Here is a 17,539-nt window from a genome sequence, read left to right on the forward strand (position 1 = left end):
GGGTAGGCGTCCTCTTGCGTGCTGAGTCACTTTGATGAGGGCTGTTCGCCCCCTCTCCTCCTTTGGCCACGTCCGTTCCCTCTCCCGCGAAAGGACTGGCCCCGAGGTTGGTACTGCCAGTTTTGCTTCTGCTGATCTTGTCCGTGACTTTCACCCTGCTGACCCTGCTGGAACGTCTGGTGCGACGGCCCATGCTGGCTTCCTCCCCTACCGTAGGGTCTCCTCGAGGGATTGCCTCGCCTCATTCCCCTCAGCTGTAGGGCCCCCATGGACCTCGCCGTTTCGTTTTCTTTTTTCAGCTGGGTGAGCTTCTCGTCCACTGTTGCTCCGAACAGTGTCTCTCCGTTGAAGGGGGTGCCAAGGATGTTGTTCTGCACCTCCGGTTTGAATCCCGAGATTCTTAGCCATGCATGCCTTCTCTCGGTGACCCCTATGGCCATGAGTCTTGCTGAAGTCTCTGCCCCGTCCAACGCCGTCTTTATACACGAGTTGGCGATGTTCTTGCCTTCGTCTATCAGGTGTGAAGCTCTCTGGCGGTATTCTTCGGGGAGGTGCTTTACTAGCTCCCCCATCTCGTCCCAGTGCTGGTACTGGTGTCTATTGAGGAGTGCATTGGAATTCGCCATGCGCCAGTGCATTGCGGCGTTCCTCTCGACCTTTCTTCCTGTGAGGTCTATCCTCCTGCTCTCCTTATCAGGTGGTGGGCCCGAAGTTGCTGGTACGTTGGCCCTTCTCCTGGCCGTGGCAGCTATGATGGAGTCGGCGGTCACGCTACCCTTGATGTAAGGGGGGTCCAGGGAGGAGTGCTTATATTTCTTCTCTATCCTGGGCGTGATCGACCGGCAGGTCGCTGGTTCCTTGAAGGCTTCTCTCCCCTGATTCATCACACTTTGTAGCATGGGGAGGAACTGGCTCCTTGTCTAGATGGGGAGCAGGGTCTCGAGGAGAAAATCGGCTTTCGGCTTCTCCTCGTCGAGTTTGACGCCGAAGGCTGTTGCTGCGCTCCTGACCACCATATTGTACACCCCAATGTCGTCGGGTGGCGAAGGCCTCGAAGGGTACGTGTCCACGGGCTCCTCCGGGTTTTCGGTGTCGAGATCCTGCCATTCGATGTCGTGGCTGGTAGATGGCGCCGAGTCGTAGAACGACTGTTGGTCTTCTTCCTCGGCTTCACCATCATAATAGGGCTCTTCTTCCTCTTCGAGATCCCTTGTTAGTCCTTCGGTGTCGAATTCGTCCTCGACCTCGACGACGTCCGCCGATGAAACCGTTGGAATCTTGAATTCCTTCATCTTGGCGTCGAACTCCTTCTTCCTTTGAAGGATGTTCTCCATTTCGGCCTCGAGCCGCCTCTTCTTTTTCTCCATCTCGGAGATGCTTTCGGCGTCGACCGCGGGTCTTTTCGATGAAACTTGCGTCGATGTCGACCGTTCTTTCAGCGTCGATCGGCCCGTTTCCTGGGTTGTCTTCGACGACCCTTGCTTTTCGGCGTCTTTCGGCACCAGGGAGTCCTTTTCTAAGGATCCGCTCGGCCTCTTGTCCATGGTTCCCCCTTTGGTCGTCGAAGTTTTCGGCGCCAGGGCTCCTTTCGTGGACTTAGACTCTGATTTTCTCGAGTCACCCTCGTGTTTTCGAGGTACTTTCTGTTTTGCGCTCGACGATTCTCTTACCTCGTCTTCTTTTTTCTTGTCGGTCTCTACGACCGTGAAGTTTTCGGCTGTCTCGGCGACGTTGTCCTCGTCGTCCGTGGAGAGGCCCAGATCGTAGAGCGACGGGGCCTTACCCTTGCCATCCATGCTGGCGTTGGCTCTTCTCTGCCGATCTCTGACCCTGAGCGTCTTCGGCGCGAAGGCTGAGCAGGCGTTGCAGTCCTTACTCTGGTGTTCGACCGGTAGGCAGAGGTTGCAGACCGGATGCTGGTCCTTCTGCGCGAATTTGTGGTGGCAGTTTGGGCAGAACTTGAATGGCGTCTTGTCCATTGCGCTCAGGGCCTCTGAGTGCGCATTCTCCAAGGTCGTCGAAGAAAAAGGGCGCTGAACCTCCTTTCTTCGCGCTCCTGATGAAATCTCTTCCTTTCCTGTGATATCCTCTAGTATTTATCGACGAAACTCGCTTTTCTTTCTTCTTCCTTCGAGTGTAATTCTGGAGCTTCCCGATGACGATCCAGACCCAACGGCGGAAAAAAGAATCTGAAGATGGCGCCCCAAAGGTGGGACTTCCGCAGGAAGCACGACGACGTCACGGGAGGTGCACCAAATGGTGGTCGTCGACGCCCACCTGGGCTACAAAAAAAAAAAAAAAACAAAGAAAAGACTACGAATCCGGACCCAACCACAAGATCGCGGAATAATGCACAGCATAGTGAATCCAGAAAGATTCACGCTGCAAAACTCTGGAGTGGAACAGTACAATTCAGTTTTCCACCTGACACTTTACTCACACTGCCTCTATGTACCCGTGCCCACCCATGATGTATCTTACCTCTTCCCTAATGTTCAGCGCCCTTTTTTATGCGGTGTATGTTCAGATAGGGACTGTATGACAATACGTTACCACTCGACTATGTACACTTTATCCTTTTGTAACTATCTCAGATCATCTTAAATATGATACATGTACCGGGTTATTTGTCTAGTGGATAACCGTGTATTACTCTCATGTCTTAAACCTTGAACCATTTTGACACGAGTGGAGCAGATTCAATGAATTCATCGCACTTTGTTTTCATTCTGCCCGACACTGATTTATCGTGTTTTGAACCCAGCAATTAGTTCCTAAACTCCTCCGTATCTCTTCTCTTTTTCTTTCCTTGTCCACGCAGCCCAATTAAGGCGTCCTTAGTTACACTCCACCCCCTGCCCTGAGGACCCAATCAGCGCTCTCTGAGACATCCTGCAGTCCTTCGTTATTGTTCTCCTCCTCTTCCTTTCTCCACGGACCCTTTTCCAGGCGTCCTTAGTTACACCAACCCCCCACCCCCCCCCCCCCCCTGCCCTGAGGATCCAATCAGCGATCTCTGGGACAATTCCCGTAGCGCATGCGTTTCCTCTTTATATCCGGTTACGCCGCTTTACCTTCAGGCATTGACCGTGGACTGCACACGACTGTGGCATCCTCGCGCTCCCTGGATTTTTGGATTAGTTCCAGCCTTCGATCCTTAGACCCTTACAACAGGTAGTCCTCTGTTAGCCTAACATCCACGTTTCCCGTTGGTATCCCTCTCACAGAAGGGGTTTTAATTACCTGTTTCACGACTTCTTGCCCTTTCTATTAGGCATCGTCCTGAACCCCGCCATTACGATCAGGGTGGTATCCCTGCAACTGCTCTCTCCTTCCCACGTTCCATCTTGCAGCGGTGAGTTTTCCACCCACTCCGGTTCCGTATTTTTCCCCGGATTCCCCCGCCTTGTCTCCTTGTTTTTTGGTGGTTTACTACCTCCTTGCCCAACACAGTAAACCAACCAATCTTCTGTTTCTGTTTCTCCCCCACCTCCTCCCCCCCACCCCTCCCGTTTTCCCCTCCCTCATTTCCCCTCGGTGATATTCGTTTCATTATCCCTATAGAGACCCACTGGCCGATTTATTCCGGACGTAAAGCTTTATTTGAAATTCGACCACTCAGCGGCCATTCTTCACGTTTTCATTGTACCCTCCTCTGCGCCAGTGATTTATTCAACGCTCCTCAGGTAGGCATATGTTAGTCCCCCTTCCTTCCCTGAATGCACTTACACCAATCCTCGTTTTCAGCCGCTCTGATACTTACTTTTATTCACACAGCACTCCTCGACTAGGCGACCCAGGTCCTGAAGATGATCCTAATTAAATAGGATCGAAACGCCGTCGACCCCTGCCCACCAGCTCAAACGCCTTAGGCGCACTTCGACCTTCGGTTCTCTAACATAACGAAAATGACTAATTGTACATTTGAATAATTTGATGTTTGAACCCTTTTTTACCGTGTATATATATTGTAAGTTCTCTTGCGCCGTATGCTGTGGTGTTTTTTCACGTTGTCACTTGCGCCGTCACTTCATTGTCACAAGCACTTTGTACACTTTCCTTTAGGGTTGCCTTGGTATTTATACCCTACAGTGCTTTAACAACTGTTTTGTGTATTTTCTGATCTTCTTAAAATATATGACGCCTACGGGCGCATTGATTGAATTATTTGAAGCCTCTTGTCTTGTGTTCGTTTATCGTAATGTCTTGCACATACAAGTTTAAACAGTTTCAATAAATCCTGCTGAGATATTGTTGCATTTATATCAAGCATTCTATCCATCATTTTTTGTATGTTTCAGTATGACACCCTAAGTAGGACGGGTGTGCCCGCATGTGGGGCCTGTGCACTCTGTCACTGGGACCGGGCTACTTCTGGCTGATGAACCTATAACAAGGGTGAAATTGGTCCTGGATATATGGGATAGGAATGCCCAGGCAGGAGTCCAGTGCACACTGAGCCACTGGGATCAACCTTTACCCAACTGATGAGCCATAATAAGAGTGAAACCGGTCGTGCAATGCTAACATTCTGGTTTAGGGAGGACCTAGCCTGGCAGTTCGGGCTGGATTTTTTCTATTGAAGCAGAATCAAGACTGATTTACATATGGCGAGGTCCAAGCTGAAGTGCCATGATGTGCAAAATAATGCAGCCCGGAGTAATTACCAGTGTCTGAGATCCAATCCAGCATTCTATCCATCACTGTTTTGTTAACTTTATTGTATCAGCCTGAGTGGGATGTGTATGTCCAGATGTGGGACCCGTGCACACGGTCACTGGAACCGAGCTGTACCGCCTGATGAGCCCATAACAAGGGTGAAACCGGTCCTGGGTTGCTCGTATTCCAGTTCAGGGAAGGCCTGGCCTGGCAGTTCGGGCTAGACTGTTCCCATTGGAGCAGGGTCAATAATGATTTGCATATGGCTGGGTCCAAACTGAGGTGGCATGGTGTGCAGAATAACAAAGGAATGCGGCCCTGAGTAATTACCAGTGACTGAGATTAATTCAAGCACTCATTTGTATACTATGGTGTGTGGCTCAGCTGGGCGCTGCACAGCGATGAAAAGTAGGGGACAGTATTTCAGCAGAATACATCACAATCTGAAGCACAAATACCTACATTTAGCAGTAGCGGTCAGCAAGGGTTACCCTTACCCTTATGTGATCTCCAGCCTCCATCTGGAATAGGATGAAGGAGACGAGTCGCCCACTGCTTATTCTACCGTTCTGGACCAGGTGCTGCCCAAGGTACAGCATCGCCACATGGACCGCGAGCACGGCCAGCTGCAAGGAGACAAAACAGTGACAAGCTCTCTCATCTTGTATCAATGCACCCACAGACATCAGAAAACACCCCCCAGTGTGGAGGGATCGGAGGCTCCCATGGATACAGAGAATGGCAAAGAAGCTACTTACCTGTAACACATGGTTTGGCAGCTTGGTTCAATTACATTTTTACTATCTAGGTACTTGTTGAGGGATCTTGGAGTACTTGACAAAACGAGCAAGCTATGCTCTACCAGAAGGGCCTGAGAACCGGACGGGAGCAGACAGTTAGTAAAAAGTTACCCACTGAGGACTGACATCTGAGACATCCCGGTCCCGGTCCCTGTGGCCATTGCCAAAGTCTAGCCGGCGATAAGTCAACTCGATGAAGATACTTAGACTGGATAAGTCACTATGCATTAGACATGGCTTCCTCTCTAGGGGCCGTTTGCGCTGATATCCATTTGTCGTCATCTGACCCATAGCATTCTCCCATGTCTATCGGAGTTTCGGAGCGGTGTCTGAAGAGTTTATGATCAATACACGGTATAGAGCCGATACTTTTCCCCTATCAGAGAGTTAGAACATGGTCAGCTTGGAGATATTGATGGAACTGTGTGTGCTGTTGACCAAATTCATCTTGCAACTCAAGTATAGTTCTCAGGGCACCTGTGGGGGCCACATTTTCTAGTAGATAGATTTCCAGACAATCCTCTCCGCCAAAACCCTAGAGTGCTGTGACATCTGGGAGAGCATTACCGGTGCAGAGAGGGCTCTGGGCCGTCAACCTCCATACCACCTGATTCATTTATTAGAGGTCTTTGAGACCTCAAGGGCCACCCTCGTCGCAGGCGGGATTTCCGCCTGGGTGTCTTCACATACAAGAATTATATTGGAGATTCCTCTCCCATAAACCATAGTCTCACTGGGTATGCAGGACCAGCCCTCATGCCCACCTATGCTGATAATGATTGAAAATTTTCAGACAAGCGACTTTGTAAAAAGAATATATCACATGTAATAGAATTTATCATAGGCCTTTCCCCATCGTAGGTGGAGTTCTAGCATTTGGAGAGCGATACTTACCAGAGGGCCCGTCCTAATGAAAGGACCAAAGACATGCTGCGAGCGTAGGTAAAATTCGTCATGGAAGGGAAAATGGTAGTTCTGTAGTACTTTCAGGAGAGTAATCATTTCAAAAGAGCCACTTTTCCAAGTACAGACGGGTGGTAGGGAGGCCCATAATTGCGTGTTTTTTTCTGAAGAGGCCAGATATTTTCTTTACGTGCTGCTTCCTCTCTGTATGTACGGTCTACCCCCAGATATTTAATACTGTGTGTTGTAATCCTCAACGCCGTTTGCTCTGCCCATGAACGATAGTTATCCTGATGGCCATGATGGTCTAATCTTACTACAGTTGGCTTGAAGACCCAAGAGTATCCCAAAGTCCATCAGCACCTGCATCGCTGCTTGCTCCTGGGGTTCTATTGCGATAGAAGAATAGGGGCGACAAAGGCAAACCCTATCTCACAACTCTCTTAAGTTGAATACTGCCTACCTGTCCATCAGGTGTAGAACAAGTGTACGCCAGGAAGGTGGTCCAAAGCCAATGTAATGAAGGAGATCAAATAGACATTTCCATGAGACATCGTCGAAAGCTTTATCAAAGTCGATCAACAGTTCCACTAAGAGGCTTTTAAGAGTGTGCCCCATAGCGTTGGCAGCCCGCCTTCTTTAATGCCTAGTAGCCCGATGAGGGATAAAGCCGCTCTGATCAGGTTCTATTAAGTTAGTAATTATGCATCCGACTCGGGTCACTAATACCTTGGCCAAGATTTTCAGTTCAGAGTTAATGAAAGAGATTGAGAATCATACCACCCAGACATTCGTTGGTCTATGTAGTTTGGGTAGATTTGCACATCTCTGAAGGAAAGGCACCCTGTGCCCTTTACCGTATCAAACCTACCAAGGAGCGGTTGAGCTAGTGATATATTGAGGCATGTGTAAAATTCCATAGGGAAGCGATACTGCCTCAGGGTCTAGTTGGAGGCCAGTTGCTGTATGGCCTCTTTTATTTAGTAGGGTTTTATATTGGAGTTTGTCTTTCGTCGAAACTGTGGGCATGAAATAGCGGTTCAAGTAGTCTGTCAGATTTGTGTCGTTTGCGATGGTGGTGTCTGATAAAGGTAGTGTATTACTGGGCAAAAGTGTCTGCAGTGTTGTGTGGAAAGTTGTGAGGGATCCCGTTGGTTCCCAGTATTTGTGTAATATGACTCGTCTCGCGTTTTCTAGTGGCCAGCCAGTGAGTTAGTTTCCCTGTATTGTCTCTTTGATCACAGAGTCCGCTCTGTGCAGCGAGCCACATCTGATGAGCCGCTTTGAGTCTAGTCTGCGTGTGATGAAGTTGTGTTCAAGTTAGATTATGAAGGTTGGATTCTGTGGGTTCAGGTCTGTATTGGCTATGTGCTGCCTCCACGGATTCTACTAAGTTTGTGAATGTACGTAAGTGTTACTTTAATAGCACTAATCAGGTGTCCACGCGTGACAACTTTGAAAGCCTCCCAGAGTGTCACAGTGGAGTCCATTGAGTCTGTGTTAGTGTCAATTTGTTGTTTGTTCAATTACAGCATCTCGGACCTCTGTTTTTTTGAGCCACGAGATCTTATCCGCTGCCAATTGCTAGATAATGGTCGTCTGTAGATTAACATCTCCAGAGGGGCATGATCTGATAGGCCCTGAGAACGAATATGTATTCACTTAACAATAAGTAAATCTAATGCGGGGAGCATACCATGATATCTACGGAAGAAGGCTGTCTGCAGCTCTGAAAGTAAGTGTAGCCACCTTTTTCAGGGTGATAATGAATATGCTACTCACCAGTATGCATCTGTTCTTGGCATGTAGGGCTGCTGACATTCATATCTGTGCATAGATCGCCGCCTAGTGTTGGGTCCGGATGATTGCACATTGTTGTCCTGGAAGAGTCTTCGAAGTATCACGAGATAGGTGGCTCCTCCCCTGGACTACAGTGCGCATGGGCATCCTCTCCATCCTTAGATTGTTTTTCGCCATTGTGGCAGTGATGGAGTAGATACAGTAAGTGATGACCATGCTATACAGTAATTCTGAGAGCTGCAGCCGCTACAGGCGCCGGGGAGGAGGGTGGGTGATATGAATGTCAGCAGCCCTACATGCCAAGAACAGATGCATACTGGGGGAACTTTAAACCTGAGGCTCACTTACTTGCTGGGGGACCCTTCTGTTGGCCTGTTGCGCCTGTGTTGCTGCCGCCGCTCTCGGGCTGATCACGCTGTGTCTCCCCCGCCGCCGCCATTACAGTTCGTGGCTGAGAGCGGGGGGAGACTACAGCCCCCAGGATACTTTGCGCTCGCTGACGCCACCCACGCGCCCGGAGGCGCACAAAAGAGCGAGGCTCCCTCGGAGGAGCGGGAACTTTAAACCTGAGGCTCACTTACTTGCTGGTGATACCTTCTGTTGGCCTGTTGCGCCTGTGTTGCTGCCGCCGCTCCCGGGCTGATCACGCTGTGTCTCCCCCGCCGCCGCCATTACAGTTCGTGGCTGAGAGCGGGGGGAGACTACAGCCCCCAGGATACTTTGCGCTCGCTGACGCCACCCACGCGCCCGGAGGCGCACAAAAGAGCGAGGCTCCCTCGGAGGAGCGGGACCTTTAAACCTGAGGCTCATTTACTTGCTGGGGGACCCTTCTGTTGGCCTGTTGCGCCTGTGTTGCTGCCGCCGCTCCCAGGCTGATCACGCTGTGTCTCCCCCGCCACCGCCATTACAGTTCGTGGCTGAGAGCGGGGGAGACTACAGCCCCCAGGATACTTTGCGCTCGCTGACGCCACCCGGAGGCGCACAAAAGAGCGAGGCTCCCTCGGAGGAGCGGGAACTTTAAACCTGAGGCTCACTTACTTGCTGGGGGACCCTTCTGTTGGCCTGTTGCGCCGGTGTTGCTGCCGCCGCTCCCGGGCTGATCACGCTATGTCTCCCCCGCCGCCGCCATTACAGTTCGTGGCTGAGAGCGGGGGGAGACTACAGCCCCCAGGATACTTTGCGCTCGCTGACGCTGACGCCACCCACGCGCCCGGAGGCGCACAAAAGAGCGAGGCTCCCTCGGAGGAGCGGGAACTTTAAACCTGAGGCTCACTTACTTGCTGGGGGACCCTTCTGTTGGCCTGTTGGGCCTGTGTTGCTGCCGCCGCTCCCGAGCTGATCAAGCTGTGTCTCCCCCGCCGCCGCCATTACAGTTTGTGGCTGAGTGCGGGGGGAGACTACAGCCCCCAGGATACTTTGCGCTCGCTGACGCCACCCACGCGCCCGGAGGCGCACAAAAGAGCGAGGCTCCCTCGGAGGAGCGGGAACTTTAAACCTGAGGCTCACTTACTTGCTGGGGGACCCTTCTGTTGGCCTGTTGCGCCTGTGTTGCTGCCGCCGCTCCCGGGCTGATCACGCTGTGTCTCCCCCGCTGCCGCCATTACAGTTCGTGGCTGAGAGCGGGGGGAGACTACAGCCCCCAGGATACTTTGCGCTCGCTGACGCCACCCACGCGCCCGGAGGCGCACAAAAGATCGAGGCTCCCCCCGCGTCGCGGGTGGCGCCGGGCTAAGCCCGGGCAAAGGGCGGGCCGTCTGTGGCCGTCAGGGGCCAGAGGAGGCCGGGCCGGGCCATTCCACTTGGTCCCTTCGTACTGTTGTATATTGCAAAGGGACTTGTCATCTACTACTCTGAGGACTAATTTTGGGTGTTTTGCCAATAGTGTTCAGTCTATTGTATTATATGATTTGTTTCGTTTTCTCAAATTGAGCACATGGCAATGTCTACGCGCTCGGGAAAGGGAGGTGGGACAGGCGGGGGAAGAGTTAGCGGCACCTTAGATCAATTCATCATACGTGCCTGCTCTGTCCTCGAAAAGGAAATAGCTATCACAGAACGCCGACTCTCTCTTGATCAGCTTAATAATAAACGCTCCTCATTGGGCAAAATAGCAATGGCTGTATCCCCTGTATCGGAAAGTAACCAAACAAATAGTTCTACATTGGGGAAAATACAAAGTACGGCGCCTAGCCTGCATACAAATCCAGATAGTTCTATAGGTCATGGGACTTCAACACAGCTAGACTTGTCGTATTCACCTCTGCTGGCTATTCCAACAGTGGTTTCCGAGACTATTATTATCATAATTCCCTCCCCTGATATCCCAGTCTCCCTTGAGTCAACTAACATTGCAGGACCTAAAACTGCTCCAAGTAAAAGGAAAAGAGTGGGTAGTGGCCATAAGGGTGTCCATGCAAAAGCACCAAAGAAATGCAAAACCAAACCGTGCAATTCCAATAACGGAAAAGTGGGTCGCATAGCGTTATCTACACCTCAACATCAGAGGATACAATCATCCTCTGTGCATTCTAATAACCTGGTCCCTCAAACCCCTGTAGAGCAGCTTTCCCCTAATTCTGGTCCATATGGCCCTGAGTTTCAATCTTTCCTTGTTGACTAACTCGAACTACTTATTAGATCTTTTACACTTCCTCTGATTGAAAGAGTGAAGGCACTGTCTGAGAGGCTCGAGAGATTCGAGCAGGCCTCTCTAGACAATTTCTTTTCTCTTAAATCATTAATTAAGTTGCACTCGAAGATTGGCCACGATAATCCTGTCATTGTCGACCTTCTTCCTAATAGCCAAAACGAGTCTATTTCGCAAGCTGCCTTGCTACACCCAAATACTGCCCCAACTTTAGGGCCTAAGAATGGAGCCAATGTACCAGGACCTAAACCCTTAGCACCTTTGCTTAACCTGGGCAGAAAACCCACGAAAAAAAAGTTAGTCTCTGGTCCAACCAAAAGTCATGGAAACCTTGACGCACTAGGACACGAGATAGAATCCACCCAGAGTCTCTCTAAATCACCTAGTAAGGAACCTGCACATGACCAACTGAACGTTAATGTTATCTGTACCCAGCAAAATCTACCTCATATTAATTTGCCACCGGAGTGCCTACCCTTTGTTGTTGTTTTAACCGGAGTCCCTCAGCTCAAAGCTGGCAAGTCTGAATCCTTTACTGAATTAAAAAACAAAACAACACATTGGCTTAACAACAACAAGCCACTTCCTAGGCATCTGGATGGCCATGTCCTCCATGTTAGAAGGGTTTCCTGGGTGGGCAATAGACCTAAGAATACGTCTGGTGACTGTATCCTTGTAAATTTCAGGGATCCTCGTGTTACAAGGTTAATTTGTAACCAACAATCAGGCTTTGTTGCCAATGGTATAGGATGTCTTGACTTAAGTCAATTCTATTCAGATTCCGTGTACTTCCACCATTCACAGTCTTTTTTCCATTCGGCTCATGATGGGCTCCATAAGGGGGTCCGGATTACCAGTGGCAATGATTATTCCACTTCTGCCTTTAGTAGAAATCGAGAACTTCATGGCCATTAGGATTCCTACTGACATGGAAACCCTGTCGCGGTTGGAATTTATACCTCCACTGGCGCCCAAAACAAAGAAGATATAGAAACTCTCACTGAATCAGCTGGGGATCCCTTATCTAACACTCTGAGTCTCCACGCCCAGCAGCAAAGTCCACAGTTTACTTTAAATCTCCAGGATACAAATCATTTGTTTTCGCCCCCCATACCTAACTTGACTCAGGTCATTCCTAGCTCTACTATTCCGCTTACAACACGGGATTTAGTTACAGACGTCCCTCCCCTAAGGGTTCTAAGTTGGAATGTAGCTGGCATTGCTAGCAAATTAGATCTCCCAAACTGTAATTCTTTGATAGAGCCCTATAGCATCTGTATCTTCCAGGAGACTTGGAGCACAGTGCCCCACCATATGGTTGGCTACACCATCTTTTTTGTGCCGGCCATTCTATCTTCGTCTGAGAGAGGACGCCCCTCGGGCGGTCTTCTTATCTGGGTCAGCATCTCTCTTGGGTGCATCATTAGGCAGACCCAAAATATCTCTCTCGATATTCTAAGGCTTACTCTCAAGGGAGCCCAGGGAAGGAAGTCTCTAGATATATTTAATGTCTATGCCAGGGGTTTAAGTGGAGGAGCCTTGTCACCTGTACCTACACTACTTGAGGGCGAATTGCGAAAGTGGCATCACGCATCCCACGTCCTGGTAGCTGGTGACTTTAATTGTTCTTTTGAGCCTCTTGCGTCATTAGATCTTCCTGATTTAATGGAGGACGATGCCAAAAGAGGCATTCCGATACTATCATTGCCCCCCATTAAGAGATGGACAAAATCAGTTATACATATGAACACCATGACCCTAGAGTTCGGACTAAGGGCGGCAAACGGCAGAACAGCTTCAGATCTGCAAGGTGCTCACACTTATAACAGGATAAACCATACCTCGAGGATAGACTATATACTCCTTGATTTTAAACTTTGGTTATATGTGGTGGACATGGAAATAATTCCCTCTGTCGATAGCGACCACAACCAGTTATCCTTAAGTATGAAACCATTATGGGAGGGAGTAAATGGGTCTTTGATTCCACCAATAGTTAGCTTTATGCCAACCCTCGAGGTGCACCCCGCAAATTGTGAGAGGCGCCTAAAATGGCGTAAAGTGATGCTTGACGAAGAGAAAGTCCAGTCGATTGGGGCAATACTGTGTGCAGCAGAAGGCGGGCCATCGAGGGGGGGTGACAAGCACAAACTCATGGATGGCTGGTACACACAAAATTGTAGGCGGAAGAAATCCGCCTTAATCATGGCCCTCAAAAGTAAGTTTACGTCAAAGATCCAGCTAGCCAGGAAGGAGTATAGGATCTGTGTGACTAATGCTAAAAAGGATTGGGAGGAACAGTATTGGCAGGCATTAAGGGAGGCTTCCTCAAAACGTGACTCAGGTCCTTTTTGGAGCATTATTAGGACCAAGAACAGACCAGCCCACGAACTTATGACTTGTAACATCACCAGTGGGGTCTGGTTTGAGCATTTTTCCAAACTTTACTCTTCCCCGCCCGAGAGTGAGGGGGACCTTTTTCCCAAAGAGGCTTTTGCCTCCATGGGTACATTGAACACTGACCCTTTTACTGAAAGGGAAGTGCTCAATGCTATTCAGTCCATCGTCCCCCAGAAAGCAGCTGGTCCGGATGGTATCCCTGGTGACGTCCTTAGATTAGATCCATCCAGATGGGGGAAGCTCCTCTCGACCCTAATCAATGCCATCGCTAATGGTGCTCCGATCCCTGAATCCTGGAAGGGGGCTGAGGTTGTCCCGATTTTTAAGAAGGGTGGCAGGGACGACCCAGCCAACTTTCGCCCAATTAGTCTGATTGACTCAACCCAGAAGGTTGTCAGGAAGGTGATACTGGAGAGGATCCTATCCTGGGCGAAAGAAAATAACATCCTTTCAGACTACCAGGCAGGCTTCAGGGTCGGGACAGGCACCATAGAACAAGTCTTTAGACTGCTCCTCACTTACTGGAAGGTTGTCCTTCTCGGAAAGGGCAGCCTTTATCTCGCCTTTATAGATCTTAAAACAGCTTTTGATCTAGTTCCCCGAGCTACTCTGTGGGGCGTCTTGGCCAACTTGAAGATTCCCCCCAAGCTATTGTCTCTACTAATAAACGTCTTGGCCAACTTGAAGATTCCCCCCAAGCTATTGTCTCTACTAATAAAACTCCATGAGGGAAACTACGCACAAGTGCGGTGGGGCTCACAGGGCCAGAAAACAGAGAGAATCCCAGTGAACAGGGGTGTCCGCCAGGGATGTGTTCTTGCTCCTACCCTTTTTTCACTTTATGTGAATGGTGTAGTGGAGCACCTGTTGAAAGTTCCTTCTGATGCGCCATCCCTGGCGGGCGAACGTATTCCAACTCCCCTGTTCGCTGATGACACTCTTCTGTTATCCAAATCACCTATGGGTCTTCAAACTCTTCTCGACAGCTTCCAAACCTTTTGTAACACCAGAGGCCTTATAATAAATTCCGCCAAAACGAAATACCTAATATTGAATCCACCCAAAAAATTAGGGCGGCCCCCAGTTCTGAATGCGGCTAACCTTGAAAGGGTAAAAGAATTCGACTACCTGGGTATCCGCATTTCAGACACTATGCGATGGTCACCTCACATACAAAAGATGCTTTTAAACCATAAGAGGGTTACTGGTGCCCTCCTCAGGGAACATCGTTCTTCCACATCTAGGCCAATAGCCCCAGCCCTAGAGATATACAAAGCAAAAGGTGTGAGCTCGGCACTCTATGGTGCCGAACTATGGGGCCTGTATAACATTGACGAGCTTGCTAAGTCCGATTGCAGTTTTTATAAGGAATTGATGGCCTTACCCAAGAGCACTCCAGTAGTGCCCTTGTTAATGGACTTGGGGTGCCACACGATGAAAGACTTGGCAAAAGTCCGCCCCCTTCTTCTATGGGCCCGGCTTTGGCGAACCCCTGAGCTAGCCAAGTATGCAGAGGGACTGACCGAAATATTGTCTATGCCTTGTTGGAATAAAATCAAATGGCTGAAAGATGTTAAGACCTTGCTTTGTGACCTAGGTCTCAAAGATGCCTGGGTGAATAGAACCTCACCCCCGAAAGCTGAACTGAAGAAATTGTACTGGAGTTTGGTCACTGCAAAGAGGAATTCTAATTCCTATGGTGGTAGAAGCACCACTGAGTTCTTAAGGCTTAAGGATGAAGTGCGCTATGAGCCCTATCTTGATATTATTCAGAAGCCTTTCGATAGAGCCCTCTATTTTAAATTTAGGGTTGGTACACTTCCAGTGCGCGAATTAACCGCACGCTGGAAGCCACCTTTCCAGACATCACCATTTTGTCCTCACTGTGAGACTCGAGTTGAGTCAATTGCTCATGTTTTATTTGCATGTCCTGAATATAAAATCCCAAGGACCTATTGGCTCAAACCTTTGTGTAGAGACTTGGGCACAAGAGACCATCTCATAGCTCTGCGCATTTTTAAATCAGATAGACGATCCCTGTATGTCTGCGCATTATCCAAGTCCTTGAGGTGGTCTTGGCTCATAAGATCAAAAGCCCTAGTAGTCCACACATAAGCAGTCCTTTTGTCATAACATTTGTTTGTATTCCCTTTTTATGAAACTGTCTTATTTATTTTGTTTATATGTATTTTTTATCTTCTGTATGCTCTGGAAATCTGGTGATATCACAGTTTTATGACTAGCCCTGTCTTTTTATATATTTGTTTATGTCATAAATGTATACGCTTTTAAGATATATTTTTATCGAAATAAAGCTTATTTCATTCATTCATGGTAAGTAGCATATTCAGTTCGAGGCATGTGGGCTGCTGAATTCATATTTGTGCATAGATTATATAGCAGTACCTCCATTAGCGGCGGCTGCCCGTGCCAGCTGCAGCAGTCTGAAAAAGAGTTTTGAGAACAGCCTGTCCTACAGCTGCCTGCTGTTTTGAGTGTACATCTACACAGTAGTGTTTGGTAAATGTATGTATAGTGGACCATGTGGCTGCTCTACATATTTCCTGCAAAGGAATGTTTCCTAGGAAAGCCATGGACGCCCCTAACTTTCGTGTTGAGTGGGCTCGTGGGGGAATCGTTAATGTGCGTTTAGCTTTTTGATAGCAAATTTGAATACATTTAACGATCCATCTGGCTATCCCTGCTTTGGAAATGGCGTTGCCCTTGTGTTGTGGAGAAAAAGCAACGCAAAGTTGTTTTGTTTTCCTAAAATCCTTTGTTCTGTCTATATAGTACATGAGGGCTCTCTTTAGATCTAGTGTATGGAGCATTCTCTCTGCGACATTTTGTGGATTTGGAAAGAAAACAGGCAGTTCAATAGTCTGATTCATGTGGAACTGCGATATCACTTTAGGCATGAATTTGGGGTTGGTACGTAGTACAACTCTGTTTGCGTGAACCTGTATGAATGGCTCTTGAACGGTTAGTGCCTGGAGTTCACTAACTCTTCTTAACAAAGTGATTGCCACTAGGAAAGCTACTTTCCAGGTGAGGAATTGAATCTCACATGAATGGGGAGGTTCAAAAGGTGGACCCATTAATCTGGTGAGGACCACATTGAGGTTCCACACTGGTGCCGGTGGGTGTCTTGGGGGAATCACTCGTTTGAGTCCCTCTAAGAAGGCTTTGATGGCAGGCACTCTGAATAAAGAGAGGTGCTGTCTGTTTTGAAGATAGGCTGCTATTGCGGTTAAATGTATACGTATGGAGCAGTATGCCAGATTGCATCGGTATAAGTGTAAGAGGCAACATATGATGTTTTGAATGGATGCGTCCAGCGGGTTAATGTCATTGTTGTTGCAGTAAATGACAAACCTTTTCCATTTAGCCGCATAGCAAGCTCTGGTTGTGGGTCTCCTGGCCTCCTTGATGATATCCATACATTCAGGTGGCAGGTTTAGATAGCCAAACTCTAAGACTTCAGGAGCCAGATTGCCAGGTTCAGCTGTTGCGGATTTGGGTGCTGAATTTCGCCATGGTTCTGCGTCAAAAGTGCGGGTGTGATCCGCAGCCTTTGATGCGGCACCACGGAAAGTTCCAGAAAGGTGGTGTACCATGGCTGGCGTGCCCATGTGGGAGCAACTAGGATGAGTGTCAGTGAGTGTTGTCGCAGTTTGCGTGCCACCAGCGGTATTAATGGTGCTGGGGGAAAAGCGTACGCAAATCTGCCGGACCAGTTCATCCATATCGCATTGCCCTGTGACTGCGGATGTGGGAACCTGGCGGCAAAGCTTTGGCATTTTGCGTTTTTGTTTGTGGCGAATAGGTCTATCTCTGGATGACCCCACTGTTGGAAGTACGTCTGGAGTACTGACGGATGTAGCTCCCACTCGTGCATCTGGTGGCTGTGTCTGCTGAGCAGATCCGCCATCTGGTTGTCCTTGCCCGGGAGGTGTTCCGCCATGAGGAATATGTTCCTCTGAATGGCCCACTTCCACATGCTCTGAGCCAGATGAGACAACTGTGGAGAGTGTGTTCCTCCCTGCTTCTGTATGTAGTACATGGCAGTCATGTTGTCCGTCCGGATCAACACGACTTTGTTGCATAAGTGTACTTTGAATGCCTTCATGGCTAAGAAGATTGCCATCAGTTCCAGAATGTTGATGTGCATTTTCTTTTGCTGTGTCGTCCATAGTCCCTGCACTGTGTAATTGAGTACATGAGCTCCCCATCCCTGGAGAGAGGCGTCCACCGTCAGTATTATTTGCGGAACAGGCTCTTGGAACGGTCGGCCCTTGCAAAGGTTTTGTGGATTCCACCAATGCAGAGA

General features: G+C 49.0%; 1 protein-coding gene across 1 annotated transcript in view; it reads right to left on the reverse strand.

Annotated features, from left to right (window-relative positions):
* LOC146869761 (antigen peptide transporter 2-like) overlaps positions 1 to 17,539 on the reverse strand; it is a 289,288-nt gene that overhangs the window by 144,033 nt on the left and 127,716 nt on the right. The window contains exon 7 of the mRNA XM_085614455.1: positions 5,157 to 5,285. Within this exon, the coding sequence (XP_085470581.1) occupies positions 5,157 to 5,285 (129 nt within the window). The remainder of the gene's footprint in view (positions 1 to 5,156; positions 5,286 to 17,539) is intronic.

This window comes from Triturus cristatus, chromosome 1_1 (genome assembly GCF_964204655.1).
Source record: "Triturus cristatus chromosome 1_1, aTriCri1.1, whole genome shotgun sequence".
Taxonomy (NCBI): Eukaryota; Metazoa; Chordata; class Amphibia; order Caudata; family Salamandridae; genus Triturus; species Triturus cristatus.